Source organism: Furipterus horrens, unplaced genomic scaffold (genome assembly GCF_987537825.1).
Source record: "Furipterus horrens unplaced genomic scaffold, mFurHor1.1.pri manual_scaffold_16, whole genome shotgun sequence".
Classification (NCBI taxonomy): Eukaryota; Metazoa; Chordata; class Mammalia; order Chiroptera; family Furipteridae; genus Furipterus; species Furipterus horrens.
The window spans coordinates 10,317,666-10,341,353 of NW_028327186.1; the positions used below are offsets into that span (position 1 = coordinate 10,317,666).

General features: G+C 56.8%; 1 protein-coding gene and 1 long non-coding RNA gene across 3 annotated transcripts; one reads left to right on the top strand and one right to left on the bottom strand.

The window, feature by feature from the left end:
- Positions 1–2,550: 2,550 nt before the first annotated feature.
- Positions 2,551–15,684, bottom strand: RHCG (Rh family C glycoprotein). Of its 2 annotated transcripts, XM_090263728.1 has the most exons (11): positions 15,483–15,684; positions 9,862–10,048; positions 9,286–9,436; positions 8,093–8,240; positions 7,459–7,625; positions 6,766–6,903; positions 6,463–6,599; positions 6,058–6,176; positions 5,763–5,836; positions 3,976–4,068; positions 2,551–3,000 (listed from the first exon to the last, which is right to left on the bottom strand). In XM_090263728.1, the coding sequence occupies exons 1-10, from the start codon at positions 15,667–15,669 to the stop codon at positions 4,000–4,002; spliced, it is 1,377 nt and encodes a 458-aa protein (XP_090119854.1). In that variant the 5' UTR covers positions 15,670–15,684; the 3' UTR covers positions 2,551–3,000; positions 3,976–3,999. The 2 variants fall into 2 exon arrangements, with proteins under 2 accessions (XP_090119854.1, XP_090119855.1); XM_090263729.1 differs by lacking the exons at positions 2,551–3,000; positions 6,058–6,176 and having other exon boundaries at positions 4,005–4,068.
- LOC149992080 (uncharacterized) lies at positions 15,522–22,917 on the top strand. Its single transcript, XR_016508475.1, has 4 exons — positions 15,522–15,651; positions 16,131–16,228; positions 17,013–17,161; positions 22,597–22,917. It is a non-coding gene; the product is annotated as an uncharacterized LOC149992080 (long non-coding RNA).
- Positions 22,918–23,688: the final 771 nt, after the last annotated feature.

Genomic DNA, 23,688 nt, shown 5'->3' on the forward strand with positions numbered 1-23,688 from the left:
ACTCCCCTCAGGGCAGGCCCTAAACCTCAGCCGTGCAGGGGCTGACGCTGCCCCGCGCACCCTGGGCCATCTGTCTTCACTGCGTCCCACAGAGACACCCCACCGGGCCAGGGCCACCGGTGCACCCGCGGGTACACCTCCCCACCCTGAGTCTCCAAGACCAGCAGCCCATCCCGTGCGGGGCAGCCCTCTCCCGACAGCAGCCGTATTCCCGCAGCTACGCCACCCCCCCCCACCCCCCTACCCCCCCCGGCAGAAGGTCCCAGGGGATTAGGTCCCGCAGGCAGCCTGGACCCAGCTCAGCGCAGGCTGCTCCCACCACCCCGCCCCTGGGAACTCTGCACATCCGCTTTGTAGACCCTAATCCCCGGGCTCAGCCCCAGCGGCCCCTTTCCTGTCCTTGTGCTGGCTCTCCCAGGCCCCAGCCTGGCCTCCCACCCCAAACCAGGCCATCCTGGGCCACAGCTCAGGAGGAGAATGGGACCGGGGTAATGCAGAAGGGTCCAGAAGGGGGAGCTCTGCCCTCGTTAGCTAGCTAACCACCTCCACCCCAGGAGATGCATGTTGGTCCCACGTGACCCCACGTTTCAGGCCTTCCTGCCTGGATGCCCTGAGAAGGGTGCTGTCCACTTAGGAACTCCCTCTTTTTCTACTGGCTTCAACCCGCCCCCCCTACTCCCATCCTGGCTGGACCAGGAGCCAGACAGAGCAGGGAGCGTGGAGCCCAGGGTCTTGCGTTGGGATCAGAGGGAGCGGGCTCACCCTCACACCGCTTGGAATGGCACCATGACCTTGGGCAGGCTCTTGATCGTCTCTGGGCCTGTGCGATGGGTGTGAGATGAGTCCTCTCTCTCTTTCTCTGGGAGGTTAAGTCGCAGGGCAGGCGGGGCACTCAGCCTGGTCCCCAGCACCTCATTTGTGACTCAGGAATAGGAGAGGGCGTGGGCGACAGCCATCAGATGCGCGGGTGGGGGGCAGCCTCGGGGTGTGCCCCTGCGGCCCTGCTGGCAACTCCAGGCTCAGCCTAGCTCAGGGAGGGCCTTTCCAGCAGTTGCCCAAGACGAGCCTCCCAAGTGCCAGCAATTTTAAGGCCTCGCCCCTGGTCACATGGCCCAGAGCAGCCTCAACATGGCCCTGGAGTGGACGGCCCAGCCCCTGCCCTGGGTGTTCTCCCGGCACAACCCCAGGACCCAGGTCATGTGATCAGGGGAGGGACGCCTGCCCCTGCCCCTCACCTGGCACTGTCAGGGGCACTGCTGGCTGCCCTGCACGTAGCCAGGGCCCCCTCCACCCAGCCCCTCTCCCTCACCCGCGGGCCCCTCCCAGGCCCTCCATGGGCGTGCCTGGCGGGGCTGCAGCCCCGTCAGCTGAAATCAAAGCGAGGGTCCCCTCCCCGGCACGCCGCCCCCACCGTGCGCTGCACACCTCCTCCTTTGTCACAATGTTTTTCAATCCGGTGAAGCAAACTGTCCAATTAGAGCCGGGGCCTCCGGCTTCCATCTTTGCCTGCGTTTAATTAACATGCTCCTCCTGGCAGCTGCTGACAAGTTCCAGAAACAGGTTGTAAAGGGTTTTTGTCTTTACCCAGCATGGAAAATGAGGGGTGTTACGTTCGCGGGAACATGAATAGGTTGCATTGCTGCTCCCTCCTCCCCTCCTCCTCCTCCTCCACCGCCCTCCCCTGGCAAAGGGAATGAAGGCCTGTGTGTGTGTGTGTGTGTGTGTGTGTGTGTGAATAGCGAAGTGGGCAGGGAGAGCAGATTTGCAGGCAGGAGAGACCCGCCCCTCCCTTTCCCCTCACTCTATCTTCTCTGGAGTCTTTGATCCTCAAAGGATCCAGACTGTGCTGCTTATTTTACGTCACCTCTCTTTTAGCAAAACCCAATCTCGCCGGGTCCATTCCCCTCCCTGGGTCTCTGCCCATGCTGTGGCTTTGCCATCCTTCTGGTAAACTCCTATTCAGCCTCCAAAACCCTACTCCGGTGACCCACTCCAGGAAGCCACCCGGGCACTGCAGGCCAGTCAGAGTTCAGGGTGGAGACTGGGTGTCAGGTGGGAGCCCCGCTAGACTGGAAGGCCTCTGAGGGTGGGTACTGTGTGTTACTCTGCCCAGGGGGGTGGGCAGACCTCATTAAGTGATGGGAGATGTAATTGGATGAACCCCTTTTCTATTGTGGAGGGAGAGCAGGGCTGGCTTGGCCAGGAGGAAGAAGGGAATGGTTGGGGGAAGGAGATCGGCCCCAAAGAGCCCTCCCCGCCCTGGGCCCTGGACGCTGGGGCGCAAGAGGCCTGGCAGTGAGCTTCTGGGATGATTGGCATGAAGTGAGGAGGGGCCTTGGGGAAATGCCCAAGCCCCATGGCTGAGCCTGGCCAGGGTGCTCCAGGCAGGGGCAGGTGCCAGCACCCCAAAATCCTCATCAGTCTGGGATGATTTCCCCTTGCAGCGTGGACAGCAGCCTGGGTGGGAGGTCCGGCAGGGGGGCAGGAAGCCCAGTCTCTCAGGTCCTTTCCTCCCTTTAAGTGGCCCTGTTGGAACATCCGCACCCATGGTACAAAGAACACCTGGACCTTTTATTTGCAGAGGCTGCCAAGCATGTGACAGAGACAGGTCTGGGGTCAGGAGGCATGGGTAGGGGACAGGACGCGCAGGCGGAGAGCCCTGCAGGGAGTGGAAGAGCCCAGCCGTTGGTGGCTGGCAGCCCAGTTGTCACCTAGCGGGGGCTGGGGTCCACTTCGAGGCCCAGCGCCCCCTCCTGCCTGCTCTTCTGAGGATGAGGCTACTCAGGCCCCCGGTGGCAGGCCTCCCGCAGCCGGAGCCTGGCCTGGACGCCCACTCTGTCTACAGTTCCTCCTGCTCCATTCTCGGGCAGGTCCCCTGGAATGGAGGGGGGGTGGCGGCACCTGGGCCAGGCCAGCAGGCGGGTACCGCTCCCCTTGCCCTCGTGTACCCAGCTGGGCCAGCACCGGCTCCTTCTGAAACACCAGGACAGTCCGTGGAGCCTGCAGGGAGAGAGCCAAGAGCGGGGGTCCCTGTCAGGTCCTGCTATAGCCCCTCAGGCAGCATGGGAGCAACTGGTCACAGCCTCCCCCTTCTCTTGCCTTAAACCCAACATCCTGTCCTGCCACGGCATTCAGCCTCTGGCCCCAGACACAGCTCCTCCCAAGCTCTGGCCTCCAGGAGGTCAAATCATGATAATAAGAGCAACGACAATGACCTGGAAAGACCCCAGTTCATCCACTTGCCAGCTCTCTGGCCTTGTAACCCTGACCCGCTCTGAGCCTTAATTCCCTCATCTGCTAAAGGGAGGAAAGTCACTGCACCCTCAGGGGCCTCTGGAGGGTCAGGTGCCAAAGGCATGAGGAAGGGGCTTGGTGCACCCCCAGAGGGGCAAGGAAATGTCAGCTGCCAGAAAGGTGGGAGGAAGGAAGTGTCTTGCTCGACTTGACCAACTGAATAGAGCCTGTCCTGTTGTCTCCACTTCAATAAGGGAGACTCCATCTCTGGGGAGGAGAGATCCTCAAAGTCACGTGGCTGGTACACAGCAGGCCGGGCCACCTTCCATCCATTCCCTCCAGCCCAGAGCGCCTTCCCCATGTCTGTGCCATGTCTGTTCCGTGTCTGTCCCGTGTCCGTTCAGTATGCACATGGCAGACTCTGAGGGTCTCTCCCACCAACCCCACCGGGCGCAGGCCACTCCAGGCAGGAGGGATGGAAGTTCACATCCTCATTTCTTGATGCTTTTTCTTTAAGATTTTATTTATTTTTAGAGAGAGGGGAAGGGAGGGGGAAAGAGAGGGAGAGAAACATCGATGTGCGAGAGATACATCGATCGGTTGCAGGCTGACACTCGGTCCACTGAGCCACACCAGCCAGGGCTCATGCTGCTTCCTTTTTGCCCCTTTGCTGGTGGCATCTGAGGTTGCCCGTCACCCCTACCCCACTGGGAGAACCTTACAAGCCGGGCTCACGCTTACCTGCTTCTCACCTGCCCTGGGAGCTTAAGGTTCTGACTGCTTGAGGGTCGAGTCCTCAGGATGTGAGACAGCGTTCTTATGTTCCTCCGGCACCTGCAGGGAGAGGAGGCCGCTCAGAGAGCCCGGCCCCGGGCTGGGCAAGTGTCCCTCGCGGAACCGGAACAGTGTGGGCAAGTCAGGAGCCGCAAATGGTGTGCGGCGGGCGCCGCCTAGTGACCCGCGTGCAGATTGCACGCCGAGGAGCGGGCAGGCTGTCCCGCTGTAGCCATCAGGTCCCTATTTGACGTCCGCTACTGTCCAGGGTGCTGGGACGTTGCCAGGACCAGAGTCTCTGCCCCTCTAGAACAATGGGAAGGCATTCGAGCGACAGGCACAATGACAAGAGGCGCAAATGCACGCAAGGGGCTGGTAACCCAGCCTGGGGGAGTTCCGGCTGTGCTGGACCCACTTTAAGTGACTTGTGTGGGGTAAACAGGACCAGCCCTGCCTTGGCCTCGAGGCTGATGTCATCCTAGAGGCTGCTGTCTCATCCCCATCCTCTGGGAGGTCATCTTTCAGGTTAACCACTCAGAGGCCAGGGCAGCGGAGGGGTGGGGTGTGGGGGGGCAGCCTGCTGGTGGCTCACTTCCTCCAGCACGGAATTATGTTATTCAAAACAGAGTGCTGCTGCAGGGTATATAGCACGGGAAAGGGGGTGCACCTAGAATAGGTTCTAAAGCTCAAAACAGAACCTGGAGCAAACAGCTACAGATGGGAATGGATAACATTTTCTCAGTTTGTTTCATTAGCATTAGACCCATGTGGTTCGTAGTTGTGGTGTCTAAAATAGTTTTGGTTCTGACTTTAAATATAGAATGAATATAATTAAGCTGCTAAGAAAGAAAGTTTGTTAACAATGAATAACACAGAACACTTCTAATGGTAAAGAGAAGGGATTGCATACCAAATTGAGTGTATAATATCTTCTCAGCTGGGTAAGAAAAATCTACACAGTTGGGAAAAAAAAAGACTGGAAGGAAATATACTAAAAACATTAACAGTGCTTGAATTAGGGTGATGGGATATCTTTCTATTTCTCTTTATTTCCAGGTTTTCTTTAATGAGCTTCTACTAATTTTATAATTGAAAAATAATTTCGAAGTCCTGGCCAGGTAGCTTAGTTGGTGAGAGCGTCGTCCTGGTAATGCCAAGGTTATGGGTTATGGGTTATGGGTTTGATCCCTGGTCAGGGCACGTACAAGAATTAACCAATGACTGCATCAGTAAGTGGAACATCACGCCTCTCTCTGCGTGTCACTCTCCCTCTCTTCCTAAAGTCAATAAGTAAAGCTGAGAAAGAATTTAAAAAGAATGACTTAAAAAGGCTTATTAGTTACGCACATGATATTGGTTTATAGTAGACATTAGTAAAAATTGCCCTGAAAACCTGGGTGTAGTTTTAACACTACAGAGCCCTGTGACAAGCAGTGATGGGCAGACCTCATCTCAGGGGACTCCCGGCAGGGGCGCGGGGTCCGTATCTGGGAGCAGGCTTTGGAGGCAGACATGCTCCCCCTGCGTTTTGGAGTCAGGAGGGACAAGTCTCCAGGTGAGGCTGGTGGGGACCACTCTTTGGGAATTACTGCTCCAGGTTAAAGCCTTTAGCCCCCAGGAGAACAGCCTCCTGAATAAAGGGGCAAGGTGATGCAGACACTGGCCCCCCGGCCCCAACTCAGCTGACGCGTGCAGGGTCCAGGCAAAGGGCAGGCCGCCATCCTTACGCGGGGAAACAAGGCTGTAGAACTCACCTCCCAGTACACAGTGTCCTCAAAGCAGTTCTGGTCAGCAGGTTGTCCCCAGATGGGTAACTTCAAAATGCATCCTAAAGAAAGTGGGAAGTCCCCAGAGGTCAGGACCTACTTCCTCTCAGCGTCTCCAGCCCGTTCCCTCAGCTGGGAGAGTCTCTCCAGTCCTGTGGCCACAAGTGCAGAGACCAAGTATTCCTGGTGGCTCCCTGCGGCCCTCTGGCACAAACTCTCCAGTCCCCAAACCACAGAGCCCCACATTGGCCCCGCCTTCTCTGGCCAAGCCCCTCCCACTTACCCACGATGACTCCGCCCACCAGGGCCATGGCCAGGGACACGAAGATGCCTGCGGCCTGGAAGCCGCCCTGAGTGCTTGCAGACCAGTTAGAACCTTCAATGTCAAAGGCATGGGCAAGCCTAGGGTGCAGGCAGACAGGGGGCAGGTCAGGGCCCCACAGAGAGGCCCAGTAGCCCTTTGCTGCCACCCCACCAGTGTGAGCAGGCACCAGTGTTCAACAAGCCTGGGGCCTCAGCCTTCCCATCTGCAAAAGGGGGCACCGGGCAGACAGACAGGGTGGTCTCAGACGCCCGTGGCAGGACAGAGGGTAGGGAGAGGCCCGTGAAAAGCAGTCGACCGCAGTGGGGAAGGACTAGGAGAAATAGACACAGTCGTGGGCCCCAGAAGCATCTCCTCCACACTTACCCTTCCTCTCCATATACGTAACTGGTGGCGCTGGCCGCTGTCACAGCCCCCACGATGCCACCTATGATGCCAGGCATCCCATGCAGGTTGTGGATGCCACACGTGTCCTGGATCCGTAGATGGGACTCCAGGAACGGCTGGAGAGAGACAGGTGCGGCTCAGGCTGGGAGCTGTGGCTGGGGTGTCCTAAACACAGAGGCCCAGGCTTCTCCCGTCCCCCGGCCCTCCCTCTAGCCCCACCCCACCCCCACTGTGGTCAGGAATAGTGACTCAAGCCCCCAGCCCCTCACCCGGGGCCCTTACTGTCAGGTACACAAAGCCCAGGGTGGAGATGATGCCGCAGAGGAAGCCGACGATGAGGGAGCCGTAAGGCATGAGCATCATCTCGGCGGCGGTGCCAACGGCCACCCCTCCAGCCAGCGTGGCGTTCTGGATGTGCACCTGGGCAGGGTGGGCAGAGCAGGCAGGAAGTCAGTCCTCCCTGAGAGCAGGGGCCTGGAGAAACTGACCCCCACTGACAGAAATGCCTGTCCCAGTGGTGTGATATGAAGGACACCGTGGGACACCACATCCCCACAAACCCAGTGGAATGAACAGGGCATCAAAGTGATGCCCCTCGAGTGTGTGGGCCGGGCAGGTGCAGGCAGGTCTAAGGAGGCTGAGGGCCAGTATCTGGCAGAGGGGAGGTCCGGTGGCAACGCTGATGTGGGGCTCAGCCCAGTGCAGCCGTCAGCACCCTGGGCTGTGGGGAGAAGGACGAGGAGGGGGACCTGGCTCATTTAGAGCAGGCTGCCTGATGGAATGTCCAAGAGTCTGGTCCTGGGCTCTGCTGAAATCCAGCCATGCAATCTGGATGCTGCGTTTCTGTCTGAGCCTCAGTGTCTTTCTGATCCTTATGCTGCCTGCCTCACAGAGGCGTTGGCAGGGCGCGGGGACTCAGAGCCGCACTTCTCCCCAGCCCCCACCCCCTGCCCACCCGCCCCTGCTGCTGCACACCATGTCCAGCTTGCCCTTCTTGTTCAGTGCGCTAGACAGCGCCACCGTGGTCAGCACGCAGGCTGCCAGGGAGCAGTAGGTGTTGATGGCCGCTCGGTGCTGGGCGTCCCCGTGATGGGACACAGCCGAGTTGAAGCTGGGCCAGTACATCCACAGGAAGAGGGTGCCTGGCCAGACCAAACAGGGCCGGTGGGCCCGGGAGAAGAGGCGTTAGATGGGTCCTTTAGCTCCAGAGATGCCTAGTGACTCCACGCCCAGCTGTTTCCCACCCCTGTCCCCTACTCAGGCTGGGGACTCTCCCTCCAGGGCCCCCCTGACTTGCTCACTGCCTAACTCCCACTGAGCCTTCCACTCGGCTCCAGGAAGTCTCCCCTAGCCCCTCAGCTGGGCTAAATGCCCCTCACCCTGCTCCCAGCACCGTGAGAGGCCATCTTTCTCTCCACCGTATGAAGATTATCTGGTGGCAATGCCATCTCTTCCATGACACTGTGACACTGTGAGGAGCTCCTTGAACGTGGGGCTTGGACCCTCCCCCACAGGGAACTAGCAGCCACCCCCCAGCCCATGTGACCTGAATCCCTCTTAATGCCTGTCACCTGTCCTGGTGGCCCTCAGCCATTATGGCAGCTCTCACCGATCATGGCGAAGAGGTCTGAGTGGTACACAGGACCATCCCTCTCCTTGCTCTGAGACAGGTTTGGTCGGTAGAGGATCCAGGTCACTGTGAGTCCAAAGTAGGCACCGAATGTGTGGATGGTCATGGAGCCCCCTGCATCCTTCACCTTGGGTACAAGGGGCCTGTCAGGCTTTGACACCCCACCCCCCTGCCCCCTGCCACACATAGATGATGTCCAGCCGTCTCTCACTTGATGAGTTGCTGCATAGACCAACCCATTGGGCAGGGGAGAAAGTAGGGATCCCTGAACGCAGGCTGTGAGCCTGTCAGCAAAATGCCACGTCACCCTTGCCCGGCACGTGGGGGTGAGCCCAGGGGGCAGGGAGTCCCTGCTTGGGAGGGACTGGCTCAGTTACACAGCTGGAAGAGGGAAGCAGAGGGAGAAGCTAGGGCAGTCCCCCCCATCCAGTTTGTCCCCCCTGGCTTTCATCTTCTCTTAATTTCAGGGCCCTCTCCTTCCCTCTGGGTGTCCCCTCTCTATGGTTCCTGCCACCACTTCTGGCCCAGCACCACCCATCGAGACCCCTGGGACCCATATTCCTACATCCTCTCCCATTCCTTGCCCTCTGACCTCCCCTCCCAGCTAACTTCCCTATCCTCCTCTCCTGGTTGGAGGTCTCAAGTTCCTCATTTACAAAGTGGGGGTGGCTGTAGTGACCTAGCAGGGCTGTCTCACTGATTCACCTCGACTGCTGTGTAACGCACCTGGCACTCAGCAGGTGCTTGACTGACTTAGCTTCCCCCCACCCAGCCCCCCCACATCCCTCTCTTCAGCCTCCTCCTCCCATGGAGAGCCGTCTGTAGATGGGGCACACCCATCCAGAGCAGTACATGTGTCGTCTGAGGTCAGAGAGCTAGTTGTTGACACAGCTGGTGGGTGCCCCTTCTCGCTGTGTGACCTTGGGTGAGCCCCCTAACCTCTCTGAGCCTCAGCTTTCTCATCTGTACAATGGGAATAGTAACTGCCACGAAGCACGCCCAGTCAACAGCATTACTCCCACTTTAGAGATGAAGACACTGAGGTTCAGAAGGTTAAGAGACTTGCCAAGGTTGAATGGAATCTGGTGCTCCCCAGCCCTCTCTTGGTCTATCTGCCTGCTGTCCTTCCAAGTGTCCCCTCCACCTTCATCTCCATTCGGATCCCTGCTCACCTGTAGCAGGCTGAGGAGGATGAACTCATTCACCGCGAAGAGGGTCACTTGGAAGAGAGTCATGATGAGCAGCTGGACGGGGCTGACTTTGCCCAGAATTGCCCCAAAGGCCACACAGACAGACCCCACGCAGAAGTCGGCGTTGATGAGGCTGTGGGGAGACAGGTCCAGGAGGGGCCCATGGGCTGCGGTCTCTCAGGGGAATTCTCCTGTGTCAGGATGGAGGACCCAGTGCCAGCCCCTGGAAAGGAGACACCTCAGTGTCTCTGCAGCCTTAGACTTAGGGGGAGGGAGGCCCTCCTATGGCATGTGGACACTGTTAGATGTCCCGTCCTGAAGCCTTGCTGATCAGGAAGGGGCGTGTGTGTGTGTGTGTGTGTGTGTCACAGGTCCGGTGTCTCTGGTTGGATGATGAGTGGGCTCAAAGCCCCAAAGCCCCCAGCCCTACCCCAGGCTCCGCCCCTCACCTAGACCCCACCCCTTCAGGTCCCGCCTCCCACTCAGGCCCCGCCCTCACAAGGCCCCTCCCCTCCAGAAGCCCCGCCTCCCGGAAGGCTCCGCCCCCACCGCACTCACTTCTCCACGCCCACAAGAATGTAGCCGTCTTGGAAGGAGTGAAACCAGCCCTGCATCAGCACTGCCCACTGGATGCCGAAGGCCGCCAGCAGGAAGTTGAAGCCCACCGAGCCATAGCCGTAGCGCTTCAGGAAGGTCATGAGGAAGCCGAAGCCCACGAAGATCATCACGTGCACATCCTGGAAGCCTGTAGGGAGAGGGCAGCTAGGATCGGCGACGGGTCCCCCTCTCCACCCTCACCCGGGGTGGGGGTCTGCAGCGGGGCATTTGAAATTGGGGCCATGTTGTGGATTCCACCGCGGACCTAGGGCCTTGCCCTCTCAATCCCGTTCCATCTGAATTTGGACCCCAGTTCCTGCGTTTGCTGGGCGGACGATTCTGGAAAGTCACTTTGGGTCTCAGCACCTTCTTCTGAGATGCTTACTCACAAATGCTGCGGGGATGAAATGCAGTTATGTCTGTAGAGCACCTGGCAAAGTGACTGTCCCGTCATAGGCGCTCACACGGGACAAGGGTCATTGTCTGTTGGTACTTAGGCACGCTCTAATCCTGAGTTCTGGCTCAGCTCTCTGCCAGCTCACGGTGTGGCCTTGGGAAGCCGGTGCCCCTCTCACAGCCTCAGTTTTCTCAACGGTAAAACTGAAGGGCGTGATGAGAGCGCTCTCAAATGGCCACCCAGAACTAGCGTTGCATGGTTCTCTGTTCCCGGAAAATAACAGGAGGCTAAGTGCTTTGAGAAGCAAAGACAGTTTTACAAAAGTGTAAGGCACTAAAAGGACCTGCAGGTGTCCCTGGATGCAGGGGCCAGATGGAAGGCGTCCCATGGGCCAGATCTGGGACACAGTCTGGGCACCAAAATAATTACATACTATAATGAATCAGAACCACTGAAAAATGGGGGCTTAGAATAGGTACATCAATAAATGAGCTCGCAGGGAGGGCTCTTGCTTATAACAGAATGCTGAGGGTGGACGTTAAATGTGGAATGAGCTGAAATTGGAAAATCTTAATTTTCACAGTAACGGCTCCATCCGTGTGGGCTAAGTCCAGGGAGAAGTTTTGATGGGCAGCAGGACATTTGCACTGACTTAAAGAGTCTCTCTATAGAGTGCTGGTGAGTTGCAAGGGAGGAAAAAAACCACCCAGTAATTAGACAGTGGATAAAGTGGGCAGCACCTTGACTGGGTAATTAAAGTGAACATCGGAAGGACGGACGGACACTTATTTGGTATTCCAGCTGCGGATGCAGAATCCCAACCTGGTCACCAGGCAACAAACAGAAAATGAGTGACAGAAAATGAGTGACATCCAATTCAAGAGTGGTGAGGCAGTATCCTGGAAAAACAGCAACATCACAAAACACAAAGAAGGACTTGTTTCAGGTTAAAAGAGGCTAAAGGGCCCTGGTGTGTGTGGGTCAGTGGACTGAGCAAAGCAAAGGGTCGCCAGTTCGATTCCCAGTCAGGGCATATGCCTGGGTTGTAGGCCAGGTCCCCAGTGGAGCATGCAAGAGGCAACCATGCACTGATGTTTCTCTCCCTCTCTCCCTCCCTTCCCTTCTCTCTAAAAATAAATGAATAAAATCTTAAAAAGAAAAAAAAGTGGGGAGGGGAACATGGCAGCTCAATTCAATGCCTAATTCGAGACTGGATCCTGGATTTGGTGGAGGGATAGGTCATTATCGGCAAAAGTAGGTAGAAACAGTAGATTACGGTACTGTATTGTCCAGTGCAAATCTGTGAGCTTGATTAGCGTGGTTTTGGAGCAGAATATCTCCATCGTTGAGAAATAGACGGAGTAGTTGAGGCTCCTGAGCTGTGATGTCTATACCTGACCCTCCAATGGTTCAGAAGGAAAAAAGTTTATCTGTTTGCGTCTCTGGGTAGAAAGAGGGGGAAGAAATGGCTCTATGGGGGTTAAAAGAGTATATGCTGTTTCTTGGACTCTTTCTTGTTTTACCAACTTTTTGTAAATCTGAAATTATTTCCAAATAAGAAGTTAAAGAAGAGGGGATGCTGCAGGGCCTGGCCCCTCCCACCCTCCTCTGCGCGCCTGCTTGCCGAGTTCCTCCCCTCTCTCCTGCTCCTGGGTCCCTCAGCGCCGCGTGGATGCCAGTCCCACAGATGGCCCACACCTGCTCTTCCCGCAGATCTCAGCAAAGTATCACTTTGTCACGGCAGCCTGCCTGTCCCAAGTCGCTGCCCTCCCTCACGGCACCGTCTTCCTTCTTTACAGTTTGCAGTTGGGATAGTTTGTCTGGCCCACTAGACTCTGAACCGTGGAGAAGGCGAGATCACGCCTGCTCTGTTCGCTCTGGTATTCCCTACCCCTAAGAGAGTGCCAGGGAGACGCTCCATAAACATCCACGAAGGGGCGTGTGACTATGTGCTTCTCTCCGCAGCACCCAGGTTAGCCAGCTGAGCAGCGGCCGGGCAGCCCCAGGTGGGAGTTCACAGCCAGGTGAGGCGGCAGCCCCTCTCCAGTCCAGCGCCTCCTGCCCACGGTCCCCAGAGGCCCCGGTGCCCACTGCAGCCTGGCCCAGGTTGGGGGCAGCCATGCTTCTGCCACAGCTGCCCTGCCCTGCACAGACGGGGATCTGCCCTCCGCTGTGTGCCCTGCAGGCTTCCCTGAGGCCCAGGCTGCAGCCACAGGCTTAGGGGGGCTGGCCCACTGCAGGGTGGGGGCGGAGCAGGGATGGGGCAGGGCAGGGGGGTGGCACCCAAGCCGCTGTAGGAAAGCTGCGGTCTTGCCCCAGCCTAGTGCTCTGAGCTTGTGTGCGGAGACCTGAGCCAGGTCGCACAAACAGCAGCCGGGCTTGGGTGTCACGACAGGTGCCGCTGATGTCGTGTCCTCCCGCAGCTCATGGTTTATCACGTTTCCAGCTGTCGTCATGGGGAAACGGAGCTAATGTATGTGGAGCAGCATGCGTGGCATTATGGTTATTCTTGGGAACAACTGATGGGTGACAGACTGGAGGCGACGTGTGAAAGAGAGGGAGGCGACACATTCAGAGGACAGTTCCAGAAGCAGGGAGGGGACTGGCAGGAAGGCAGGGCTGTGGGTAAACACGGGAGGCGGGAACAGGTTGCCAGGTGGGAGGGTTTGAGAAGACCTGGGGGCAGGCAGGGCGGCAGGGAGGCGGGGAGGCCGGCTGAGTGGGTGGGAGCTGGGGTCTGAGGTCCAGTCGTGCAGGCCTGCAGATAGAGCTGTGAGTCAGAATGAGGGGGAGACAGAAGCAGAGAACCGGCCAGCCTGGGAGCCAGCAGGGTAGCCGGGGAAGGTGCTGGCAGGGAGGGGGAAGGAAACCTGGGAAAACGCAGCGTCCCAGAGCACAGGGGCCTCTCGAGGGGAAGGGTGTGGGCTGTCAGGTGGCATAGAGGGACCATGTGTGCATGGGTGAGGCTGCAGGGGACAGGTGGGCACCTTCCTGGGGAGGTGTTTGCAGTCTCAGGTCTCTGCCTGCCTTCTCCCTGTGGCCTGAGAGCAGGTGCAAGGGCTTTCCCCCTGCCCGCCCCCCTCTGCCCTGTCCTCCCTGCCTCTGTGGGTGCCCTGACCTCACTCTGACTCTCCCTGCGGCTCTTCTCCACCACCCCCTGCCTTGGGCACCTCCCCAATTCATTCTCTTCCTGCCTTTCTCTTTATCTCCCAAACTGGTCCTCATTTACAACCGAAATGCACCAGTTTATTCGTTTGTGTCTTAAGGTTTGCTGCTCCCTAAGATGCTTTTCATAGTCACGCTGGGAAGGTCCAGACAGCAGGACCAGCAAGCATGTCACCTCTCTGACCTGCCGTGTCTTTCTGGTGCACCCGGCATAGGTCTGGCCCCTCAGCAACGGCTCACTCCTGTTTCTCTTTTTGTCTTTCAGGACTGACCAGCTGTGCATCTGTGGGGCTGACGACTTGCTGAAGGTCACTGGAAGTTGGTGAGACACCCACTCTGGTACCCAGCCTAGGTGACTCAAGCAGCCCAGCCCAGAACCGACTGTCTCAATCTGGGGGTCCCTGATTGAGCTGCCACTCCTGAGAACTGCCACAAGGGGGCACCAGCACACAACTGTTCTCACTCCCCGTTTCCACCTGCCTCCAAGCTCACGCTTCCCTCCTAGAATAGGTCTCAGAAATCTCCAAATATCTTACCCCGGCCAGTGTGGCTCAGTGGACTGAGCACCGGCCTGCGAACCAAGGTATTGCTGGTTCAATTCCCAGTCACGGCACATGCCTGGGTTGTGGACCAGGTCCCCAGTCTGGGGTGGGCTGGGGTGGGAGTGGCATGCAAGAGGCAACCACACATTCATGTTTCTCTCCCTCTCTCTAAAAATACATAAGTAATTTAAAAAGACCAAGTTTTCCACCCCCAATGGGCCATGGTAGCGCCCCCCCGTTCCATGCCCCCCTTCCATTCTGCAAGGGAACCCCTCCTTTCCCCAAGGGTGTGCCCACCTCTCCCACACATGGCCACATGCCCCAGAAGCCTGGGAAAGCAGGGGGCTGTGGGAAAGCAGGGGGGCTGTGGGTGGAGGGCATGGCTCTGTCCCTGCAGGTGCCGCTGACCAGCTGAGAGCTTTAGGCAAATCTCTAACCTCCGTTTCCTGCCCCGTAACACGCAGCCAAACAAATGCCATGCTTGATAGCACTCACAAAGCAAAAGAAGTGGGGACAGCCCAAAGGCATTGGAATGCTATAAGAGCTGAAACTAATATTCAGGGGAACGCTGGGCCACCACTTAAATACCTCCAGCGACGGAGCACTCACTCCCTCACTGCATTTCCAGTCCTCACACTGCCCTACCAGGCACCTGCCACCTTCCTGTGCATGAAATAACATGCCCACCTCGCACGGAGGCTCAGAGTGGTCCTTTTAGGGACGGACCCACATCTGTTGAATTCCCAAGTCCAGGGTACACTGCCCTCTGCTGGGGGAACGCTTGTCCTTCATGAAGTGGAGCTGAATCTGCCTGAGGTGCCAGCTGGCTTCTTGTCCTTCAGGCCAGCTTCCCCCAGACACTCACTGCCAGTGGCCCCGCCGGCCCAGGAGCACCAGCCCGTGGGGACGCTTCGCGGACAGCAGCGGTGCCCACAGCACAGGGCTCAGCCTGTGTGACCTGTGTCCAGAGCCAGCCGCCTGGTGAACGGCAGAGCCATGACAGGCGCGAGGTCTGGCGATTCCAGAGGCGCCCTCTTAACCACAGCACTCGGATGGCTGAGGATTTGGGGGTGCTCCATCTCCCTCCCCCAGCCGGAGAGGGTCCCACACACACCTCCCGGCAGCAGAGGGGGCAGGTCGACGCCCTCCTGCGCCCTTGACAAGGACAGCATAGCACAGCTGGACAAGGGAGCCCCGGTCCCCCCCCAACCCCGCTGGTGACTAAGATGGGGCTCTGAGCACATCGCCAAGGGCTGTCTGACAGGGAGACCTTGGAGCGCACCTGGCGGAGCTCACCCAGGTGAGGTTTCCCTGTGACTTGTTCGCGGGTCAAAGGACTTTGTGCCCGTCTGGCCACTTCTCCAGCAGGGGCGCCCCGAGATGGGCGGGGCGGAGGCTGTGGGCACCCGCGCCCCCCCGACTCCGGGTCAGCCGAGGGCTGGCTGGGGTGGTGGGATGGGCCGCGCGGCGGGACTTACTGGGGTATCGGTAGTAGAATTCGTTGTCCATGTCGCTGGAGATGTTCCTGCGTTGCTTCTCCCCAAACCAGTGAGCGTCGGCATCGCTGTCATAGCGCACGAACACGCCGAAGAGCACCACCATGGCCACCTGCAGGAGCAGGCAGGCGAGCGGCAGCCGCCAGCGGAGGTTGGTGTTCCAGGCCATGCTGCCCGAGGGGGGTTGGGGTTGGGGGCTCCTGGCCGGCGGGCTGCGGCGGGAATCCGGCGCTCGGACGCGGACAGGCTTATAAGGCTGGGGACGGGGCAGGGCGGGGCGGACGCGACAGGTTGCTGAGCAGCTGACAAGGTGCCGCCCGCTGGCGCGCGCGCGCACCCAACCAGGCGCAACGGGACCCATGGCCCGCCCGGGCTCACCCGGGAAAGGGGAGAGCGGCGGGAGCAGGGGCCGAGAGGGCAGTGGGTTGCAGGCGAAGGCGCCCGGACCTCTGTGGCGCCTCTGCGTATGGGATGGCACTGCCTTGCCTGTTTTCTTCCCTTGAATGGAGAAGAAAATGCCACTGCCTTTGCCTCCCACCGAGGTAAAAAAGGAAGCAGTTCCCAGACGTAAATCACAGTCGTTGTCTTGATCATGAACCCTTTCTTCTTCTGGTTACACAATTCTTACAGGGCTCTTGCAAAACCAGGGATGTCTGGGAACCTGCCACAGACCGGAGTGGAGACATCTCAGAGCGACGTGGTACCCGGATTGCATCTTGGAACAAGAGGTCAGTGGGGAAACTGGTGAAATCCAAATAAAGCCTGAAGTTTAGTTAATAGTGACGTGCCCACCCATGCTGGTTTCTTAGTTGTGACCAATACGCGCTGCTTATGTAAGATGTTAGCAGTACTGGGTATCCCTGGCTGGGTAGCTCAGTTGGTTAGTGTCATCTGGATATGCCAAGGTTCTGGGTTCAATTCCCAGTCAAGGCACAGGCCTGGGTTGCAGGCCAGGTCCCCATCTGGGAAAGTGTGAGAGGCAACCAATCACTGTTTCTCTTGGACCTCATGTTTCTCTCCCTCTCTTTCTTCCTCCATTCCCCTCTCTCTAAAAATAAATGAATAAAATTTAAAAAGAAAGCACAAATGAGAGAGTCATACTATAACACTGATTGATGGCCTGCTTTATTTACTTAATATTTTGTAAACATCTTCCCATATTCTTCTTCTCCTATAACATCATTGTTTTTTTTTAATCCTCACCCACGCACCCTTGCCAGTGCTGGGCTTGAAAAAATTGTTACCAGTTTGGATCCCAAATTTGTCAAAGCCACAAATGTCACATAGAACGCCTAGAACTGAGCCCTCGATCAGCGTGCTGGGAACTCAAATGTGGCCCCACTGCACCAGTGTGGGGACCCAGGGTATCCCCACTTCCCTGGCATGAGAAGCAGCCCACTTGAAGGCACAACCAGACGCAGTAGGAACAATGCCAGCAAGAGGGGCCATTTAGTACATTCCTGCTGTGGCCAGACCCTTTCAACATATTCTAATGATCAACAACCCTTGCAGGGTGGACATTGGAGCCCGTCCTGCAGATAAAGAAACAGAGTTCTCAGGGAGGCCAGAGAACATCCTCAAGTTCAAACGCTGGGCCGTCAGATGGTGCTCCACCGCGCTTGTCCCCTCTGGGAAGAGCCAGAAGGAAGGTCCGATTTCAGGTATGTACACACTCTGTCCAGAGAAAGCTCACAGCAAGGAAAGTGGCTGGAGGGGAGGGAGGCAAGGGGCTGGGGGCCTTTGCAGATAAAGTGGGTGGGGACACACAGTTATCCACCCCCACAATGGCAGGGGCGCTCCTTTAGGACATGGGTGATGTCTCCTTCATAACTCTCTCCCCTGTCCATAGCACAGTGCGGGTGAGGATGAAGGAAGGGGTGATTGATGTTCTGTGAGCACCTACTACGTGCCAGGCACTGTTCTAGGCACATAGTAGGGATATGCCAGTGAGACAAGGGGGCAAAATGCCTGTCCTCATGGAACTTGCATTTGTTTGGTTTTTTTTTGGGGGGGGTTGGTGGTGAAAAAAAAAAAACAGGGGAGTAAGTAAGGCACGTAGTCTGTTAGAGCGTGGTCAGTGCCATGGAGAAAAATGATACCCCTCCCCACCCTGTTTGTGCAATACAAGAGAAGGCACAAGTAACTTGTCCCAGTGGTTATAGCAGAAGCAAGAACTTCTGTAGGTCGTGGAAGAGAGCTTGGGGGGCACTGGGGTGATCAGGGTGGGCTTCATGGAAGAGGTGAGCTGATGTAGGATTTGCAGAGCAGAGAAGAAGTAGACTTTTCCCTTCTGCCCTCTGCTCTTTCTTCTGTCATCCACCCATACCACTGGGGCATTCCAGGCCGGCTCCTCACCCAGCCCCGTAATTCCAATGACCATTAGAAGGCTGTCATTCTGGGTCTGTCCCCTGAGAGCAGGGTTCAAGAAACCAGCTACTCAGGTTGATGGGGCTGGGCATGGGTTTCCCCTGAGAAGCCAGCCACTTCCTCCTGAACTGTGGGTGCCTTGCTGATTGGCAGGATAACTGGGACAGGATGCCTCTTTCCCCAGGGGAGAGAGGCAGGGTGTGGTGGCCACATTGGCAGGCAAGGGGGTGGGAAGATGTTGTGGGCTGAGAGTCAAGGTGATTCAGAGTATCCTGCTTTGAGGCAGCGTCTCCCTGGCCCAGGCCTGGTGGCCAAGGTGAGGGAGACATGCAGGGACAGTCAATGTGTCGTCCTTCCCTCTGCCCATCCCTCTTGGCAGGTCACCATCAGCCCCCTTGGCCTCCCTGGCCTCCATCCCATGAGTAGCCTGAGGTAGGGTCAAGGGCACAAGCCCAGAACTCAGAAGTCCTTGGGGCTGGTTCCAGGACCACAGATTTGGTCAGAACACATCACCTCTCTGGGCCTTATTTCCTCTGTCTACAAACGACGGCCTGAGGTCAGCCCCACCCACTGCCCTGGTCTGCTCTAGGCTCCAGGGAGGACACACAGCCTGGCAGGTAGCACCCAGACACAGAGGCTCCAGGGGCCAGGGTTCGAGTCCCAGCCCTGCTACTTCCCAGCTGGGTGAACCTTATGCAAGCTGCTTCATCTCTCTGGGCCTTCACTGCCCCATTCACGCAATGGGGTGACAGTCATGCCCACACCTCAGAAGGGTGGTGAGAACTAAGTGACTCTGAGGCATGTCATGACCCAAGGTAGCTCCTCGCCCCCGTGGGAATAGGTGACTTCAGCCCCGGTAGCTGGGTGCTTCAAGGCAGCGAGGAAGCGGTTGCTCTTGTTTGAATGTGGAAGTGAATGGGAAAGTCCTTTGTCATAAATATCACTGGGACTTGCTTCCACATGTAGACCAGCAATTTTTAACTGGTGTGCTGCAAAATTTTTTAAGTTGATTAATTGATTGATTTTAGAGGGAGCGAGGAAGAGGGCAGAGAGAGAGAGAGACATCAGTTTGTTTTTCCACTTATTTATGCACTCACTGGTTGCTTCTTGCGTGACCAGGGATCAAACCCGCAGCCTTGGTGTATTGGGACGATGCTCTAACCGACTGAACTGCCCGGCAAGGGCAAGAATGTTTAAAACATGCAATACTTGACTATTGAGTCTGAGTCGTCAATCTCTTTTCCCTTAGACGTCAAATTAAAAAGTGACAACGGCCAACTCAATAGCCGTCCAGTGTGAATGAATCAAAACTACACCTCCTTTTTTTTTTTCTTTGTCCAGTTGGCAAAAATGTATCTTGCGGTGTGCTGCAGAATTTTAGTTATGAGTTTACTTGTGCCGTGAGGTGACCAAGGTTGCAGATCACTGATGTAGACACTGGTGTCCTTCCCTGGGGCTCCCTGAACAGTGCCCAGGACCAGTGTGGCTGGCCCGTGGGGTGAGGGGAGGGGACACAGGTCTCTGCGCAAAACTCTCTCCTCTGTGACAACCTGTGGGATCGAAACTAAGGGCATGGGATGTCCTGTGCTCCCTGGTGGGCAGATCTGAGAAATGCATACCCCAAATTTAGCCATGCGCAAGCAGCAGCAAGCCCACATTGAAGGCCATGCTGCAGAACAGAGGGCCTGGAGTCTTTTTTCGAACTTGAGTTTGCGCTTAGCTCAGCCTCACAGAAGTCCCGCAAGGTTATGCCTCCTTATCTCTTCTCCCCACGGGCGTCTGTCCGGGACCCGTGGTGGGGGTGCATGGAGTGGAGAGGCTGGCCTGTGCCTGGCCTTAGGGCGCTTTGAGGGTCGAGGGTCTTCATCCCCTTTGCTCCCTTGATAGAAACGTCAGCAGGGTTGCGCTCTGGCGCTGGAGAGCATTTTGGATGTGCTCCCGGGGCTTGGAGAGGGACCGTTGGAGGTAATAAAGGAAGGAGAGGGACAAAGGCCCCTGAAGCCACACTGACCCCAGTGTTAGACCACACGCCATACACCCTGCATCTCAGCTTAGGGTCCCTCAGTCCCTTCTGACTCGGGGGCAAGGTCAGCCCAGGCACATGCCGGCCATATGCTGCCCGCTCTCTGATGGAAACCCCCCTTTTCCAAATCAACCTCGCTGGTGGAGGAGAAGGCTGCCTTCTGACTGCACCCAGCAGCCTCCCCTCCCACCCACCGCTCTCGCTCCTTCTGTGTGATTTTAGTTTGTTTTAATCACACAACAACGTGTGTGTATCTGTTCTCCTTCCTTGAAACAGTTTCGGGGGCCTCTCTCCCTGACCCCGGCCTCTCATCCTGGTCTCCAGCTCCCACGTCTGGCCTCCAAGGTTGGCTTGTCCTGAGACTGACCTCTCCACAGTCTGTGTTCACGTGGAATGCCTTTCAAAACTGGGAGAAACTTGGGGAAGGCAGTGGCTCTATCCACAGACAGAACCCATGTTCCGTTGGGGCTAATGATCCGCAAGTGGGTCTTTTATCAAGCCAGGGTCCAAACGTGGCCAAGACACCAGGGCGCCCAGCATGGGGCCTTGGCCGAGGCAAGAGGGTGAGAAAGGTCCCCAAACCCACTCCTGCCCCTCCAACACCTGTGCTTAAAGGGGCTCCCAGAGCTTAGCCATGACAGGGAAAATCCTCATCACCGCTTTCTAGAACGGTCCTCCCATGGAGCAAGGAGACCGGTTTTTCATCGTTGTTAAATCCTTGGGGAGAGACCAAAGAACCCTGGATTAACGGATCTGGGCTCAAATCGAGGAAGAATTGTCAAACCAGTGGTGGGAACCGCAGAACCTGGGCGTGACCCGGAAGGAACAATGGGTCCAGCCACTCCTCCCAAAAGCCCTGCGCACAAAGACAGACCCTGATTCAGCGGTGTTTGTGGGGTGGGCTGGGCTGGGTGGTCGGAGCAGGCAGGCTGGGTTGCCAGGGAGGCTGCAGCACCAGGTGGTCCGGGTGCTTCCCCAGCCAAGAAAGGCTTCTGGGCAGGGCTGGTTCTGTGGAGCAGGAGCAACCAGTCCGGAACCTGCAGCAGCAACAGACTTGCCCGTGAGGATGAAGCTCTTGTTCCCTTCCTTTGCTGAGCAACTCCTCACCTGTCAGGGTTCATGATAAGTATCACTTCCTCCAGGAAGCCCTCCCTCAGGGCTCTAAGCACGCGCAGCTGTGAACTCTAGGACTTCGCTGCTTCCCTCTCCAGACTGCAGGTCCCTTGTGGGGGGACAGTGGGTGATTCATGATTGTGTCCCTCACGCTTGGCAGATATTTGGGAGATGTGGAGGGAAACGAGAGGAGGAAGGAATGGAGGGAAAGAAAAGGGGAGGGAGGCCCCAGCTGGTGGCTCGGTTGGTTGGAGTGTCATCCCCCCGGCTCGCAGGTTCGATCTCAGTTCTCCGGTCAGGGTGGATTCCGTCCCTGGTGGGGGTGCCTCTGGGAAGCGGCCTGTTGCTGTTCCTCTGTTTTGCTCAATAAACATTCTTGGGTGGGGAGTGAAAATAAAGGGAGAGAGGAAAGAGGAAGGGAAGAGAGACGGAGGAAGGAAGAGAAGAAGGCAATAAGGAGTGAGGCCGGATGGAGGGAGTAGGGGAAGAGGGAGAGAGGAAGGGAGGAGAGTCGGAGGGGGGCACCTGTGCCCCACACAGATGCCCAAGGCTCACCCCTGCTGGATGGACTGTGGTTTATCCTCAGCAACACTCGCCCAGGCTTCCCTGCAGCGGGGACTCATTCTCTGCCCAACGCAGGCCCGGGCCAGGGGGAGCGGTCAGCCCGGGCTCGCGGGTCCTGACCGTGGGGTTGTGGGGGCTGTGATGAGCTCGGCCGGCACGTGAGGGCGGGCAACTCTTGGGGCCAGCGGAAGCGTGCAAGTTCCTGCTTCATCTAATTTTTGTTCATTTCAACTTGATCCACATCATTTCCGCGCTGTGCTCTGAGAGCGCAATGTGCTTCCGCTTGATCATTTTCACCAAATGACAACAACATTATTGTCGTTCCTGAATATGGAGGCAAGGAAGCTCATTGTGACCAATGTCCACAATGGAGGGAACGCCAAAATGCCCAGGAATCCCCGAGGCAACTATTGTCAGCCTTTTGTTCCCCATCATTCCAGACCTTATATGTATTGACACATTCGTGTATTAACACTTATGTAGCTAGAAGTTTTAGAAATAAACTCCCTTGTACGTTAGCAGCAGGATTATTTTTTGAGTCAAGTCTTGTGGGAGAAACAAAGAATCCGGCAAGAGCTGTGGCTGAGATGATGGGTAGTGAGATCAGGAAAGGCAGCGGCTTCCTCTCGAAAGGACCAGTCCCACGTGATGCCGCTCGTGGGAGGCGCTTAGAACAGGCCGATTCCTAGAGACGGGAAGTAGAATAGTGGGTGTCGGGGCTGGGCAATGCGGGGGTGGCCCATTAGTGTTCAGTCGGTGGTGGTGGCGGTTGCATGACAGTGAATTGTACACTTAAAAATGGTTAAAATGGTCGCTCTTATGTATATTTTACCACAATTTAGAAATAAATTTTTAAAAACTCAAAAGGCAAAAAGAACCTACAAGCACTATCGGGACGGGTGGACAGGGGACAGCAGTGGGAGGGAGACGGTCGCCGTGTCCCTGTCAATACTTGTTCAGTGACGCTATTGCCTCTTCAAAACGTTCGGCACATCATGCTTTTTTTTTTTTTTTTTTTTTTTTTTTCAGAGAAAGAAAGTTCTTTCTGATATTGAACTAAAACCTGGCCTATAACCAGGATGAACAGGTCAAATTCCTCCTCTGAGTGACAGTCCTCAGAGTCCTAAGACAGCATTCTGCTTCGTCTGAGCCTGGCCTTCAGCTCTCGGTCCCTCCTGCTCAGGACCCAGGGCACGATCACTGCAAAGGGTGTCTCAGTCCGTGGGCTCTGTGTGGACATCTGTGGTGTGGGAATGTCAGCAACCACTCCCCCGGCCCCACAGCCTCCTACCTCTCCTTTGGAGAGTCTCCTGCTGCTGCTCAGTCTCTGTTGGAGAAGGTTCCAGCTTCCCGCTCTGAAAGCAAAAGGTACGCATGGCCCCGTCCGGAGGCAAAGCTGTGACTCAACCAGTCTCCTTGCTCTTCCTGGGCTGTGCTCTTAGGCTTCCTCCTCTGGGGGGGTACCCGCCGCCCAGGCCTCCAGAGCTCCTGGGTTTGGCCCATTCTCCACTCCTGGCCTTTCAGCCTCCATCAGTTACATGAGCCCTAATGGCTGTTGGCCATGGAAGGAACATACCTCTCAGAAAGGACTCTTTGTGGGCGACGGGGCCCAAATTCATAATCAGAGCCTAATAGCTCTTGCTTACCGGAAGCCTCTCATGCATGCTTCACCGTGGGAAAAGGCACCCACTGGGTGCCAAGCCTCCAGCACTGCATTCCTGCTGTCTGACCTGACCCTTATAAAGGGGTTCCTGGAATTGTATTTTGACCAGTGGTCTGAGACCTGCCTCTTCCAACTGGAGCTGCACACCTATATCTTCATTTGCATCCTTACTGACCCATCAGAGTAACTCCATCATGACCAATCAGGGGTCGAGACTGACCGTCAGGACAGTGCTATTAGGACCAATTAAACTGCAAAATTGGGTCCTTCTTTTGTATAAAAATGGACCAATCAGGAACCAGGGCAGGTAGTGGCTCTGTATAAGTGGGACTCCCCGTTGTCTCAAGAAACTTTCAGTTTCCTCTAGAGGCTTCCTTTCCTCGATCTGCAAACCGTTCACATGAATACGTCTCTCCTGTTACTGCATCCAGACTGGGGGCTCCTGTTGGCCTGGTGGC

Bases quoted from the DNA above. Each gene is read 5' to 3' on its own strand.
- RHCG (XM_090263728.1), bottom strand. From the start codon at position 15,669: ATGGCCTGGAACACCAACCTCCGCTGGCGGCTGCCGCTCGCCTGCCTG. The intron at 8,241-9,285 runs GTGAGCAGGGAT...CTTGTACCCAAG, and splicing joins TCCTCCTCAGCCTGCTACAG to GTGAAGGATGCAGGGGGCTC. The intron at 6,904-7,458 runs GTGTGCAGCAGC...CACCCTGCCCAG, and splicing joins AGAAGGGCAAGCTGGACATG to GTGCACATCCAGAACGCCAC.